This window comes from Erinaceus europaeus, chromosome 1 (assembly GCF_950295315.1).
Source record: "Erinaceus europaeus chromosome 1, mEriEur2.1, whole genome shotgun sequence".
Lineage (NCBI taxonomy): Eukaryota > Metazoa > Chordata > Mammalia > Eulipotyphla > Erinaceidae > Erinaceus > Erinaceus europaeus.
Window position 1 is genome coordinate 78,779,486 of NC_080162.1, and position 16,184 is coordinate 78,795,669.

At 38.0% G+C, this 16,184-nt stretch overlaps 1 protein-coding gene across 12 annotated transcripts in view; it reads right to left on the reverse strand.

Moving 5' to 3' along the window:
* RBM39 (RNA binding motif protein 39) overlaps positions 1–12,440 on the reverse strand; it is a 35,854-nt gene extending 23,414 nt beyond the window's left edge. For 2 of the 12 annotated variants that reach the window (XM_060189189.1, XM_016187947.2), the window contains exons 1-6: positions 12,122–12,440; positions 11,433–11,498; positions 9,663–9,712; positions 5,248–5,442; positions 1,253–1,318; positions 1,101–1,151 (exon numbers count right to left, since the gene is read on the reverse strand). In XM_060189189.1, the coding sequence (XP_060045172.1) occupies positions 1,101–1,151; positions 1,253–1,318; positions 5,248–5,442; positions 9,663–9,712; positions 11,433–11,483 (413 nt within the window). In that variant the 5' untranslated portion in view covers positions 11,484–11,498; positions 12,122–12,440. Of the gene's footprint in view, positions 1–1,100; positions 1,155–1,252; positions 1,319–5,247; positions 5,443–6,447; positions 6,524–9,658; positions 10,228–11,133; positions 11,207–11,432; positions 11,499–12,121 lie in introns of all 12 variants that reach the window. The other 10 variants (XM_007522629.2, XM_007522628.2, XM_060189169.1 and 7 more) reach the window with 9 other exon arrangements.
* Positions 12,441–16,184: the final 3,744 nt, after the last annotated feature.

Here is a 16,184-nt window from a genome sequence, read left to right on the forward strand (position 1 = left end):
TTAATAAAAAAAAAAAAAAATCATTAAAAAAATTTAAATTTCTCAATCTAGGATGATGCCCTAGACAGCTAAGTCTTTAAGAGTAAAGTAGGGAGTCGGGCTACAACGCAGCGTGTTAAGAACAGAGCAGTGTCTGGTGAGAGCATCCCTGTTCGAGTTGACACCTGCAGGGGAGTCGCTTGACAGGCACTGAAGCAGGTCTGCAGGTGTCTCTTTCTCTCCCGGTCTGTCTTACCCATCTCTCTCCATTTTCGGTCCTATCCAACAAGACATCAATAACAATGATAATAATAAACACAATAATGGTAAAAAACCAGGGTTAACAAAAGGAAAAGGATGGTCTCCAGGAGCAGTGGATCCATGGTACAGGCCTGAGCGCAGGCAATGGCCCTGGAGGCGAAATAAAATAAGGTAGAGTCTGGGAAGTATTTTTTTTTAATCAAAAACCAGAACAAAATGCTAACACTTGTGGTTGTTACAATTACTTGCCCACAAAACTATTGAAATAATAGCTCAAAGTTACCACGGATGTGTTGTCTTAATAAGATCACAAGCATCTAAACACTAAGATGGCAATTATGACCAGTATTTTTAACCAGAGCACACAGCATGTTTCGTAGCGTGCAAAGGATTAATCCTTGGAGCTTTGGTGCCTCTTCATGAAGTAAGTCTTTTTGCATAACCATTGTGCAATCTCACATTGCTACAGTTACATGAGAATAGGATGAAAATTACCTTTATTATTTTAATTATATTTATTTATTACTTATTTCCTTTTGTTTTCCTTGTTTTTTTCATTGTTGTAGTTATTAGTATGGTTGTTGTTATTGATATCCCGTTGTTGGATAGGACAGGGAGAGATGGGGAAGACAAAGAGGAGGAAAGGAAGATAGACACCTGCAGACCTGCTTCACAGCCTGTGAAGTGACTCCCCTGCAGGTGGGGGAAAATTATATTCAAAACTTAGAAATACACTTTAATAATGAGTGGAGATATAATTTCACCCAAATTACTAAATGTCATTCTATTTAGCAGTAGAAAAAACTACCAAGATTTATAAACGTTAAAAGCACTTTGAAAGAGTAATTGACATTTGCTACCTCACAGGGCTCTTGTCTTTTCTGAATGGGCTTTTGCTTCTGGAGCGTCTTCTGCTGCAAGGTTAGAAAGTATCACAAGTTACTAAACTTAAGCACACCGCATTAGTTCCTTAAAAAACAATTTAAGCAATTTCAGAAGTATGTTTAAAAACCTTAATTTGATGCTATGAGGCAACCCAATCTTTCCTCGGATGGCACTGTTAAATTTTGGTCCGGAGCTAAAAAGGAAACACAAAATTACACTAGTTACAGGTATAGGGTCTTGCTAAGATCGCAATCATGCGCTCTCCAGCAAATTTAACATTTTATAGGCTGCTTCTTTTCCACCTCAGATATGAAGAGGAAATTGACTTATCCTTTTAACTATTATCCCAGGCAATCTGCTCTGAAAGAGTTATCGAACAAGGACCACTGTGAGGTGCCAAAAACAAAGGTTACAGCCTCAAAAAATTTTAAGATTACAAAAATTTTCACTTCAATTCTGTTTTCTTTTCTTTGATATATATTCAAGATTAAAAAGGAAAAAAAAATCAAATGAACATTAAGAGTAGTTTGTTTAACACCTTTGTCTGCATATTTGCAGATCCTTTCTTAGGAATAGTAGGTGTGTGACGGTTCATATGCATACTTAATTCTATTTTACTAAAGTTGAAAATTTTACATTATCAACATACTCTAGCTTTTTTTTTCACTAAGACATAGACTGTTTAAACATATTCAATGCATCTATGTTACTACATCAACTCCTCAGAAAAAAAAATATTAAGGAATGAAAAGATAAATGCAATCTTTCAAAGGAAAGATTGTATATATCCTTTGGTGCCTCATCCATCTCTTTTCCATATAATTTGCCAAGTGTAGCATATCTAGTTCTTATGATCCACAGAGATTCATTTTCACGGACTCTCCAGGTATTTGTAACATCATAGCAATTCTAATTTTAATTAATGTTAACATGGGTAATCTGTAAAATTCAGACCAATACTGATAATCAAATAAGAGTAATTTTTTCATTTTTTTATTTCTCAATACCTTTATTTGGTATAAGTACTTAACTGATTTCCCTTTACTGTATTGCAGGAAATTGTGCAGTGGCTAGGATGCCAAAATCTGACAGTAGATCCTCCTGAGTTCAAACCTCTACAAAGCCTATATGACATAATCCGGTTCTCTCTTACAAATTAATCTAGTGGGCTAGGAAGTGGCTTGCTGAATAAAGTGTTGTGGAGGCACCAGGTGGTAGCGTAAGGGTACAAAGTGCCAAAGATTGGTGGAAGGATCCTGGGTTGAGATCCCACCTCCCCACAAGCAAGAGGGGGTTGCTTCACAAATGGTGAGGACAGTCTGCTGGTGTCTACCTTTCTCTCCTCCTCTCTATCTTCGCGTCTCCTATAAACTTCTCTCTGTCCTACCCAAAAAATAAATAAATAAATAAATAAATAAATAAATAAATAAAAAGTGTTGGATTCTCAAGCATGAGTTCAATCCCAGGCAACAAATATACCAGTGATGTCGGGTTCATTCTCTCTCTTTGCCTATCTTCTGTATGAATAAGTAAAACCTTTAAAATAAATACGTAAAAAATAATAAATACATAAATCTAGTAGTCTGTGAGGTGGCACAGTGGCCAATAAAGCACAGGACTCTCAAGCATGAGGTCCCGAGTTCAATCCTAAACAGCACATGTACCAGAGTGATGTCTGTTTTTTTTTTTTCCCCTCCAGGGTTATTGCTGGGCTCGGTGCCTGCACCATGAATCCACCGCTCCTGGAGGCCATTTTGCCCCCTTTTTGTTGCCCTAGTTGTTGCAGCCTCGTTGTGGTTATCATAGCCATTGTTGACGCTGCTTTATTGTTGGATAGGACAGAGAGAAATGGAGAAAGGAGGGGAAGACAGAGAGAGGGGGAGAGAAAGATAGATACCTTCAGACCTGCTTCACCGCCTGTGAAGCGACTCCCCTGCAGGTGGGGAACTGGGGGTTCGAACCGGGATTCTTACGCCGGTCCCTGCGCTAAGCGCCACGTGCGCTCAACCCACTGCACCACTGCCCCACCCCCGATGTCTGTTTTTTTATTAAATAACTTATTTATTCAGAAGCCAGAGCTGAGCAGTGCTTTGATGTTTCTGTCTCTCTTTCGTAAAAATAAATAAAATACTTTAAAAATTAAAAAAAATTATTTATTCATGAGATAGGCAGAGAGAAAGAACCAGACATTACTCTGGCATATGTCCTGAACTCAGGAACTCATGTTTGAGAATCCAATGTTTTATCCACTGTGCCACCTCCAGGACCATTCTCATTAATAATAAAGTACTCAGCTGTATTCAAAATTTGTAAAACACCTCCAAGTTTCTTTTGGTTAAAAACATACAACAAATTATGAACAGGACAGAAATATGAGTACTCAGGATTAAAATAGCATTATGGTACCTTTTAATCCCTTAAAAGAATCAAACTAAATTGTTTTATTATGTCTATAGGAGCAGTACATAGAATAATGTATTTGGGGGGTCGGGTGGTGGTTCAGTGGTTTAAGCTCACATGGCGCAAAGCTCAAGGGCCAGTGTAAGGATCCTGGTTTGAGCCCCTGGCTCCCCACCTGCTTCACAAGAGGTGAAGCAGGTTTGCAGGTGTCTATCTCTCCCGTTTTCCTTTCCTCTTTCCACTTCTCTGTCCTATCCAACAACAACAACATCTATAACAATAACAACTTCGGGGTTGTATTGTTAAATGGGAAACTGGGGAATGTTATGAATGTACAAACTATTGTATTTACTGTTGAATGTAAAACATTAATTCCCCAATAAAGAAATAAATTTAAAAAAATAATAATAACTTCAACAAGGGAAACAAAAATTCAATTTTTAAAAAGATAATTTTAACTTAAAAGTCCTGATTAGTTTAGGTATTGAAAGTACTTGTCCGGAGAGGTGGTCCAGCGGATATAACACTGGATTCTCAAGAGTGAGGACCTGAGTCAAATCCACGGCAGCACATGTGCCAGAGTGATGATGTCTGGTTCTTTCTCTCACTCCTATCTTTCTCATTAATAAATAAATAATTTTTTCAAGTACTTAATACTCATCAAACTTATTTAGAAAGCCTTAATAATTCAGTATTTAGCCAAATGTCAGTCTGATTCAGAATCTGTTGTTTCATCTTCAGCTATGTAAATTGCTAATTTCAATATATCCTTCTTGTTAACAGCAGTATGCTCATTAAATGGCAATCACGTCATGTAACACTAGTACTAGGCATCTCTAAATTCAATCTTGCTTAAAAGTTGACAGCTCTTTCTAATGTTAACAGTGAGTTGAAATTTCTCAACTATAATAAAACTGATTTCCAATATGATTAACTACATTAATTCTACTTTGATCTAACCTGTCAGAGTATTTTTAATGATTACTAGAAAAACAATTTTCGAACAGGGAATCAAAGTTATAACTATGTAGGAGCAAACATCAAATTAATAATGGGTCTGTAAATTCAGCTGAACACAGCAGACATTATAGCTAATTACATACTGTTAACTTGTGACCACTTTTTTGAGCAATTTATTTTTAAATAAATGTATACTTAGTTGAGTAAATTGTAACTGTTCAACATCAAGAATGATATCAAATTCATCTATAAGGGACTCAAAGTGCTTTAATGTCTTTTTGGATTGGCATACAGCTAAGTTTTAGATAGGCTAACAAGATAAATTGTATGCCTAGTTAACGAAATTATCTATTTGTCCAAACTACATTCCCATTTTTTCAACAGCTTCAGTATCCAGTTTTTTAAACTATAATCAGATTAAAAATAAAATCTCAAAAATTGATCTGTTATGCCCATGTTCAGCAGGGAAACAATTACAGAATCCAGACCTCCCACCTTCTGCACCCCATAATGATCCTGGGTCCATATTCCCAGAGGAATAAATAGGAAAAGGTATCAAGGGAGGTTAAGGGATACAGAGTTCTGGTGAAGAATTGTGTGAAACTGTACACCTCTTATCCTATGGTCATGTATTTCCCTTGTATAAAATTTTCTTTAGAAAATAAGTATATAAAAAAATCTCACAAACCAAATACACTCAACTTATTAGATACACAGAAATGACTGACAATCAAAGTGTTAGTAATATAGTAAGATACATACTAAGGACTTCTGTAACGGCCTCTAAATCTTCTATCTCGACTTCTTGAGCGACTCCGCCTCCTTTCTTTGCTTCTGCTTCGCTTCCTTTCTCGACTTTTGCTCTTTTTCCTTTCTCTATCCCTACTTCGCTTCCGTTCCTTACTTTTGCTTCTCTTTCGTTCATGACTACGACTTCTGCTCTTGCTTTTTTTCCTCCTGAGAAGAAAATAATAGTTATTTTGCTGCTTTAGCAATTTATCAATATAAATAAAGTTCCTTGAATAGTCAGAATCTGTCATTTTTTTCCTAATTTCAGTTTCTGTCACTAGCATCCAATTTTATGAAATCATACTTGAAAATAGTCCTAAGTAAGGCACTAAACTACATCACTAGCTTCTAATTCTGAAAAATCAGCAATAGGATGTTAGTCATTTGAGAACACAAGTTCTGTTATGATCGAATGTCAAGTAGTGTTCTTACAACTTGCTGGTAGATATTAAAATCTCTTTAAGTTTTATTAATGACTATATACAACTGGTCAATAAGTTATTATAATCTCCAAGGTACAGTAATAAAATGAAACGTATGTCAGTATTTAATATCAGTGCTGGATAACATACAAAAATATACTAATATCCCTTAAATAATACAAATTTAAGCCAGTCTACACATGATTCTCTACATTCGAAGGACCATATAAAACATCAAAAATTTGGTTTTCATGGGCAAAATAACAATGGGTGAGTGCAGTTAAGCATAGCCTTATAATCCTACATTTTAAAATCATTTGAGATATTTCTTGAGTAAATGAGAAAAAAAAAGGGTTTTCTATGTCAAATTATACAAACCTGTAGATTTAAGTAAGTAAAATTCATCTGTAGTTTTATACATTCTCAGGCTAAGAAAGCCATTCTCTATGAATTCTTCATAGTATACCACCTAAACCTGTGCTACATTTGTATATCTGCTTCCCAAAGTGTAGAGGTGCCTTCAGATATTTCAGTATAAATGTAAAGACATTTTAAAATTTAACCTTTTCCACTAAAATGTCAATTTATAGTAGCTAAAATTAACTAAACATTTGACAAAGCTGTATCATTTGGAAATGTAACTGTTTAGTCCTTATTAAAACAAAGTTAGCACAACAGCAATTGTAGTTTGCCTCAGAGAACCTGTAAGCAGGTCATCTTAGAGTGCATTAAAAATAGAAAACAAAGACACCCACCTTCTGGAATCTTGAAACCCACACTCCAATCACAAGGAGATGTAGAGCTTTCCAAGGAGGCAGAAACTTTGTCTAAAATTTCAAGATAATCCACCTGACTGTCAGAAATATGTATATGCTAGGTAGCACATGATAGAAGATTAGGCTACACTCATTATCTTGAAGTCATCTAAAGCATTACCCAAAAGGGCAACATAACTATACAACTGATTTGCCTGGAAATCCTGATACTATTCCGTAGGCTACAGAACTCTTGTGAGAATGTTTTAACTTCTAAATATTAATCAATTAGGGAACAGTGTTAAAAAACAAAACCATTTCTCACAAAAAACAAAAAATGTTTCTGCTCTGCTCTTAAGTGTCCTATAGCAGAGGCAGTCAAACCCTATTTGGTTATTTTTAGGCCCAAACATTTTTGGGCAAAAAAAAGAAAAGAAAAAAAAAAATTGGAGAACTACTTTCAACTTAAGGTCTTCCTAGGGCTTTTTAACCCCCACTCACATCTGAAGGCAACCCCAGACAAATAAGACAGTAGCAACACAATGACATTCAGAAAATTGATTTCTCTGCATAAAATTTCAGAAAAAAAATTTAAGGGTGCAAGAAAGTAGTATACTTCTCTATAGAAAACTGCAGCTTCATATATAGCATTAAAAACTAAAAAGTTTATCACAATTCAGACTAATAGTCAAATCCTGTTACAACTTAAAAATGGACTTTCCAAAGTCTTTAGTGGCAGTGGAATTTTGTATTGAACATCATTGAAGTAAATGGTCCACTGGGCTGGGCCTTTGGACATTTTGTTATATGGCCTCTGCTGTAAAGGTGTTTTGCTATAACTGGATTTGACCTCTTCCATGTAAGAAGATCTAAATTTAAAATGCAAAGTACTCTGGAAAATAAGAAAAAAAAATAGAAAAGTCATTTATTCCAAAATTTATAGATAATCCACAGCACAGTAGCCAATATATTTCAACTGTGTTATTTTACTGTTATCTTTTGTTGAATAATCCTAAAGAACTAAACTGAATGAGTGCAACTTTTTTTTTTTCCAAAATGTGTTACCCTAACAAATATTCCATGATGGCAAGATTAGGTATTTTAAAGGACATACTTTGAGGTCTTGCCAACGTTCAGCTAAAGCTCTTCAGAAAGCAGGCTAAAGAATAACCAATCTGTGTTGTATTCAGTATCTATTGTTACCAAGACAGCTGAGAATCAGAATTACTGCATTTAAAGTACATCCACTAGTTATTCAACTTCCCAATACCTTTGTGTTTTCTGATTATTTACTAGCTAAAAGTAGACATACCAACACTCAATAAATTAAAAAAAAAAAAAAAAAAAAGCCTCATGGCACCTTCAGTTGGTGTAATGTTTTTATTTATACTAAAAGAACATCATTTGTTGTAATTTTATCCCTAACTGAAAGTTTTTCTAAGTGACTTGACAATCAATTAACTCGACAAATCAATTCCTTTTTGGAAAAAAAAAGTTAAAAAGTTCTCAGCTGAACAAAAGCACCATTTGTATTTAATGAAGATCAAGTCTGATAAGAGAACTTCTACATTTAAAGTAGTAGGTGTTAATGAGGGCTTTCAAAGGCTCTTCCCTTAAATAATCCTATGGGCAAGTAAAGAAAATTGTCTGTATTTTTAGTTAAGAAGCCTTCAAAATAGTTAACACAAATGCCACTAAGCAGTCTGAAATGCTAAATTTCCTTACATATGGTTGATAACCGTAATGACTTCTGAGAAAAAAATCAGAATTAGCATGAACTTGGGGATGGTGTTAGGAAAAATGACAACAGTTTATGACCCAAAGTTTATGTCCTAGTTCTTTTGGCCTTCAGTGTTTGATATCTTCCCACTAACTAGGCCTGATCTCTAGATAACTCCAGCAAATTTATATGGACTCTCCTAATTTACAGAATAACACTGCCTAGAAGACTGTTATTCTGGGAAAAAGCCTAAAACCAGATGACATTAAAACATGAAATAAAACTATTTCACATTATAACAATTCAAGACTAAAGACAACCTGACAAAAATAACTAGAAAAATCTAAAAACCCACTACCAAGGAGCCAGGTGGTTGTACACCAGTTGAGTGCGCACGTTACAGTGTGCAAGGACCCAGGTTCAAGCCCCTGGTCTCCACCTGCATGTGGAAAGATTCAGGAGTGGTGCAGTAGGGCTGCAGGTATCTCTCCCTCCCAGCCACACCCATTCCATTTTCAATTTCTCTCTATCCAATAATAAATAAAATTTTTAAAAAACTACAACACATTTTTCTAAGGGGACAATAATTATTGCCGTACTATAGCCTGAGTAATCCAGCCTGTCAATTTTCTCATCTATTTTAGGAAAGTGTATCTAGCCACTTAACAAAATTGTTGTGAGCATGCTCTTTTAATAGAGAAAGCCACAAAGAAACCTACCTAACCATTACCATTACTCATTATGTACTACCCAGTCATAAACATGACATACATGTTCTAGTAACATTACAGATATAGATAAATAAAACAATATTTGTAACATGACAATGTTATGAAACCATTTTGATATTATAAATGGAAACCTGAAGAATGGAATTCAACCATATAAATGTTTTAAAACTATGACTTAATTTTACATTCTGTATTCTGTAGCTGACATCATATTGCATTACTCATTAAACAATTATGTAGTTTTACAAAATTCCATTCTTATTAGGTCTATTAATTTAAAAAAGCACATGACAATAAAGTCATGAGAGAAGCATACATATGCATCACTTAATGTTTACTGTACTATCGTCACAAAAATTACCTTTAAGCAGAAGGAACAAATAATTCAGAGCTGACTCCTCTGTCCTAGAATACTTTCCATTGTCTGTCTATTTATGATTCTATTCTTAAACACCCTTCAGTCTACATAATGGCTTTATTGAAAACATTATATTTTAACCAAAGTTAATTTGAAAAAAAGGATAATGAAACTCTTATCCAGACTGTCATGAATGGACAAATTTGCAAATATCCAAAGTCCCTGAAATGGCTTAGAAAAAAATATCCAATTTCACTATCATCAAAGAGTCTGCTGCAAGAGATAACAAGCCACTTTTCTAAGAGAGGTAAAGAAAAATTTGACTGATACTTTTACCAAAAGCATATGATTCAAGATCTCAATTATATAATTTTATCAACCAGGTCCCTTCTTAAAACTTACTTTTTGCTACGTTCTTCATGGCCGTTAGCACTGCTCAACTTGTTCTCATCCTAAGCAGGGTTGATAGAAGAACATCATGAGGACGAAGTGGTAACATTTCAAGTTGTCAAAGGGTAAAGGGAACAGGAATAAGAAAATACAGAACAATTTTAAAACTAATTACTGATTTATATTTTTAACATGGAAGGCTATAAAAAAATTTATGTGGGTGTGTAGTGTAACCACTTTGTTTACGATTAAGTCATCAAGATACAAAAATGCATATTAACATGTTAAATTTTACTTTCTTATATAGTTAGATATTAAGTTATCCAGATTTAGAGTTGAGTGGTTAAACAATTTCTAGAAAAGGAAGAATGAAGTCCTGATTTCAGTTTGATTCCATGTTCTATGGTCCCTTGGTCAGTACCATGGCTCTATTTCTGCCTAAGCCCCAAGTGGCCATGCTAGCAGCCAGCCACTATCGATTTTCCTGTGACCGATGCCATTCCTGAGATCTTCGCCCATTTCCGTTGGAGGGTTGGGACTGTAAGAGCTTGATGTCACCTCTGTCACACATCTCGCCCTGAAGCAAACAGGGATTCACACTGCTTTAGTAATGTTGACTCTCAAGAACCCAAGAAAGTCAATTAATAATCCACCAGTCCAGCCTATACATTTCCTACTTCCATACCTGTTTTCATGGAAACATCCATGTTAAACTAAAACACAAGAATCTTAAAATTAAAATATAAAGTAGCTCTTCGAAAGTATATGCATTACAAAACTAGACACTAAAGCTATAAAGAATTCATCATAGTTACCAACATGGTCGAGCTATACACTCCAAAACGAAAGTATTGTTTTTATATGGTTTAGTTCAATGTTTAAAGTTTGAGCACATCAGTCATAGGAGTTTAAGTGCTAACTTACAAAGCTTACAGTTTGTGACACCAGTGATAATGCATGCATACTCCTATTTTCACCACCAACTGGTGAAAGAATGGAAAGACACTTCACTGATACTGAAATGGGTCAAAGACTATTAGCCAAAATAATTCCTTTGTAGTTTTTAGCGTGAAATACTATGGTAGGGACTAATTAAAAATGAAACAGTATATGGAGAACAGTAAACAGTCAACAAGTGACTCTTAAGTTGTGATACTGTCTCTTTTGCTTTAATTTTTTTTTCCTATTCAGGGATCCAAGAATTTAAATAAAATTTAACTGAGCAGCAGATCATCACCTGCCTCATTTAATATTTACTATGACCAGTCCTTTATATATAATTTAAAATCTCACCCATTTCTTCTTATAAGACTTAAAGAATTGCTTGCCACAGACTGGTTATGCTTTGCTATTCTTGGACCCCTGCAATTTTCCCAAACCACTACATTCACCTTTTTGCTATACCAAACTGGAGCTGGTAATTCTTAGTTGAGTCATTTTACCTAGGGGACCACGGTACAGCGATAAGTCACTCAATTACTACCTTATGATTGACAGTTCACACTGGAATCAAAGGTGAATTCATGGGAGTAGAGGTGAGATATCGTTAGGCAAGTCTACAAAGAGAGATAGATGGGCATTTATTCATCACGCTGAAGTGAAACTACTGCACAATATTATTACATCAATAGCATATATTTACTTTTGTAAGTTACACGTAATGCATCTCTGATAAGATAAATCAAGAGGGCTCCGGGGAGGTTAGTTTACATTTCAGCAGTAGTTTCGTGAATATTGCTAAATTAAGAAGTATATACACCTCACCGACATGTTTTCTCTCACCTTCTTGTATGGAGCCTCAAGCATTGCTTCAATATCAATATCGTCTGCCATTTTCTCTATAAACGCCTAGGGAAAAAAGTTAATTCTGAGTACACAATTTTCAATTCCGCTCTATTTTTCTTGTTATCCCAACTTAGCCACAAAGGTCAGATGCCTCAAAAGCTCAAGAATGCCTTAGACGGCACGACTTAATTACTCTGACTGGCAATAAAGTCCAAAACGCTCCTAAGACCAAGCTCACGACAACTGACTAAATGCCAGATTGAAAAAAAGACTGCAACAAATTAAAAAAAAACAATCAAACCATAATCTGAAAGCTTCGAGCAAAGGCGGCTCTTTCCAAGCAGAAACCGCGCTGCCATTTTAGGGGCAGCAGGAAACTCCCTCGGCCGGGAGGGGTTGAGAGCCATGGCAGCGTTCGCCTGGCGCCATGTTGGGAGGTCTCGGCCGGCCCAATCCGCAAAGGGACAGGTCGCCATTTACCTGTGGTCTCTGGGGTCCTGACCAGCCCAAGAACCCTCAAGTCTAACGGGTAGAAAAGAAAAGTAGGGCGCGGTCGCCGAAAAGGAGACAATTTCTAGAAAACAGCCCCCATCCCGTGGCTAGACCGCCTGGGCAGTGCCCTCCACAAGGAAGGCGCAGACCGCCGCAAAGTCCTGACAATCTGGAGACCCGCTTCGCCTCCTCACCTGTACGGGCTTTCGGACCCCTGTAATGCTTGTTGGATTCGAAATGGGGGAACTGCTGCTGCTGCTGCTGCTGCTGCTGCTGCCGCCGCCGATGTGGCTGTTAAGCCGCTAGGCCAAGGCCGCGGTACCGCCAAGCCCGAATATCAGGCTCCGAAGGCGGATAGGCCCAAGCGAATCTATAAAAAACAATGGGATTAGAGGAGCCCGCGCAGGGAGGCAGGACGGCACTTTCGGCAGCTCAGGATCTACCCCTGCAACTGCGTCGGCAAGCTCCCTGAAATGGCGGCCGCAGCTTCCTCGTACTCACATTCACTAACACACATACACACAAACATACGGGGTCTATTAGGGCTCTCAGCACGGGCTATCGCGAGAACTGCCCTTGGTTCCAGAACTGGCAATTGAAAGTATCGCGAGATCTAAGTAGAGGGGCCCCACCGATCTAGGCCCAATCTCGCGCAATGATTGCGCCACAGATATTTTCCATCCCCCACCGAGAAAGGCGCCTTTCTCTCTACGCCCCACAGAAGTCTCGCGAGATCGGAGCGCAAAGACAGTTGGTGAAAATCCTGTCAATCTTTGAAAAAACTTCCCTGAGTGGTTCCACGGTTCCGTGGCGTCTCCTCGGAGTTATCTGCCGGTTTCCTGATCTGAACTGACCGTCCCTCTCCCCCGTGCCTCCCACCATATGTCTGTCAAGGTCGCCATAAGACACCTTAATCCATAAAGCGATAGCATGAAATGTAAACGGTCATATAAAGATTGGCTGCAGAATGTTAAAGCGAAATGAAAAGCACCTAAGACAGAAGGAAGGACGACCACGCAGAAGTGGTGTAGGATAAAAATTAGATTTCCGTGACATTGGGGACACTGACTTAGGCACTGCCTAGTCAGATTTAAAAACAAGTGTTGGTCCATGAAAGATGATGAATGACATAGTGGGGGTTGTATTGTTAAATGGGAATCTGGGGAATGTTATGCATGTACAAACTGTTGTATTTACTGTTGAATGTAAAGCATTAATTCCCCAATAAAGAAATAAATTATTTTTTAAAAAAGTACTCAAAAAAAAAAAAAAAAAAACAAGTGTTGGAAGGAGAGGAGACAGTCCTTGGTGGCGGGTCAGCTTTATGCTCGCCCTCTGTATAGTATGAGCAAGTCTCAGGGTTGCTATTGTTTCTTCAAGAAAAGTCCCACATTCCTCTGCGACACTTTCTGTTCTCTGACATCTCCTGCCAGAGAATCCACCACGTGTTCTTTGGCATATATACTGTAAAAAAGAAAGGGGAACCAGAGAGGTCATTGCCTATAGGTCTCTATCTATTTTTGAATAGAGAGAGAGAAATTGAGGAGGGTAGATAGGAAGAGAGAAAGGAACAGACACCTACAGCACCATTTCACCGCTTCTGAAGCTTCCACCTGCAAGTGGGGAGAAGGAGTACTGTAATGTGAGCGCTTATCCAGGTGCTCCACCAACCAGCCCCGACTATAGGCTTTTCTTTTTTTTAAAGATTTTTTTATATTTATTTATTATTCCCTTTTGTTCCACTTGTTTTATTGTCATACTTATTGTTTTTGTTATTGATGTCGTTGTTGTTGGATAAGAGAGAAATGGAGAGAGGAGGGGAAGACAGAGAGGAGGAAAGAAAGACACCTGCAGACCTGCTTCACCACCTGTGAAGCGACTCCCCTGCAGGTAGGTAGCCAGGGGCTCGAACCGGAATCCCCTGCGCTACTGCCAACTCCCCGACTATAGGTTTTTCTTTTTCTTTCTTTTCTTTTTTTTTTTTAACCAGAGCACTACTCAGCTCTGGCTTATGGTGGTATAGGGAATTGAACCTGGGACTTTGAGACTTCAGGCATGAGAGTCGGTTTGCATAACCATTACGCTATCTACCCCTTCCCTACTATATAGGCTTTTCTAATGAGATAATAGATAAATAAGCAAGTAAATAAATAAAATGGGCGGGGGAATATAGCATAGTTGTTATGCAAAGAGACTCTCATGCCTGAGGGTCCGAAGTCCCAGGTTCAATCCCCACATCACCTTAAGCCAGACCTGAGCAGTGCTCTGGTAAAAATAAATAAATAAATATAAAATAGGGGGTCGGGCGGTAGCGCAGCGGGTTAAGCACACATGGCATGAAATGCAAGGACCCGCATAAGGATCCTGGTTCCAACCCAGGCTCACTGCGTGCAGGGGAGTTGCCTCATAGGCTGTCAAGCAGATCTGCAGATGTCTATCTTTCTCTCCCCATCTCTGTCTTCCCCTCCTCTTTCCATTTCTCTCTGTCCTATCCAACAACAATGACATCAGTAACAACAATAATAACCATAACAATTATTTTTTTAAAAAAAAGGGAAATAAAAGGGGAAAAAATAGCCACCAGAAGCAGTGGATTCGTGATGCAGGCACCAAGCCCCAGCAATAACCCTGGAAGAAAAATAAATAATTTAAAATAAAAAACATTTGGTGACTTACAAGCAAAAATCCTATAAAAGTCTGCATGCAGCAGGGCAGGGAAGATAGCATAAGGTTTATACAAAAAGACTCTCCAAAGACCTAGATGATAGACTTATGTTTTTTATCATTATTTTTTTTTGTATTTTTTAAGTATTTATTTATTTTATTTTTGAGAGAGGTACAGAGAAAGACACAGAGAAGCACCAGAGCACTGCTCAGCTCTGGCTTATGGTGGTGCAGGGGATTGAACCTGGGACTTCGGAGCGTCAGGCATGAGAGTCTCTTTGCCTAACCATTATGGTATCTACCCCCACCATAGACTTATGTTCTACCATGAGATCTACCTCTGACCTACACCTCAAGCTTCTCAAAAAGTAAATATATTTTAAATGTTCATCAATGAGGCAGGGTAGACAGAATAATGGTTATGCAAAGAGGCTCTCATGCCTGAGGCTATGGAAGTCCCAGGTTCAATCCCCCACACCACCAAAAGCCAGAGCTGAGCGGTGCTCTGGTGTTTATCAACATCCCTCTGAAAAATAAAATAAATATTTTTTAAAATTTCTTACATGGATGAAAATAACTTGCATAGGGATGATGACAATAAATTTTGGACAGCAGTAGGACGATTGTGGAACTGGAGAGCACACTAGAGACATTAGGTGCTATGTGGTCTGAGAGTTGATGCAGGAAACAAAGCATTATATTTTCATACATAGGTCTTGAGTTCAGTCCCTGATAGCACATGTACCAGAGTGATATTTGGTTCTTTCTTTCTCTCCTATCTTTCTCATAAATAAATCCAAAGAATTTTTTAAACTTATTTATTCCATGTTGCCACTGTTTTTTTTTCTTGTTTGTTTTGTTTTTATTGATGTCGTCGTTGTTAGATAGGACAGAGAGAAATGGAGAGAGGAGAAGACAGAGAAGGGAAGAGAATGACACCTGCAGACCTGCTACACCACCTGTGAAGCAACTCCTTTCCTTGCATATGAGGCTCAAACCGGGATCCTTATGCTGGTCCGTATGCTTCGCGCCAGGTGTGTAAATATTGTCTTTTTTAAAGGCTTTGATAGCCTAATATATCACTATCTTAATTAGTTATTGAAGGAGAGATACATAAGAACATGACTTCACAGGAGTCCGGCGGTAGGAACTTGGGACCTCATGCTTGAGAGTCCAAAGCTTATCCACTGCGCCACCTACCAGAGCACATCTCACCTTATTCTTAAGGTGTAAGCAGGTAAGACTCACGATGTGGTCACCAGTCTTTGCATCGCGGGTCTGGTGGTCCTTCGATCTGCTGGTGCAATGGATGACAAACTGAGGTCCTCTGCTTTGTGATGGCGCTTCACTTAACAGGTGAATGTGAGCAACTACTAAAGCAATATGATGAGTCGGGCGACCCAGATGTGGCTGACCATCTCATTGCCTCCCAGGATGCAGCACGCCAAGCCCGCTGGCAACAACTCACGGAAGGTCTGAACTTCACCCACTCAAGTAGGAAGGCCTGGAAGCTTCTTCACAGACTGGGTGCCGGTAGCCAACCCCCTCCCGTCTCCCATCCTCCCGTATCTCCAAACTCAGTGGCCAGTCACC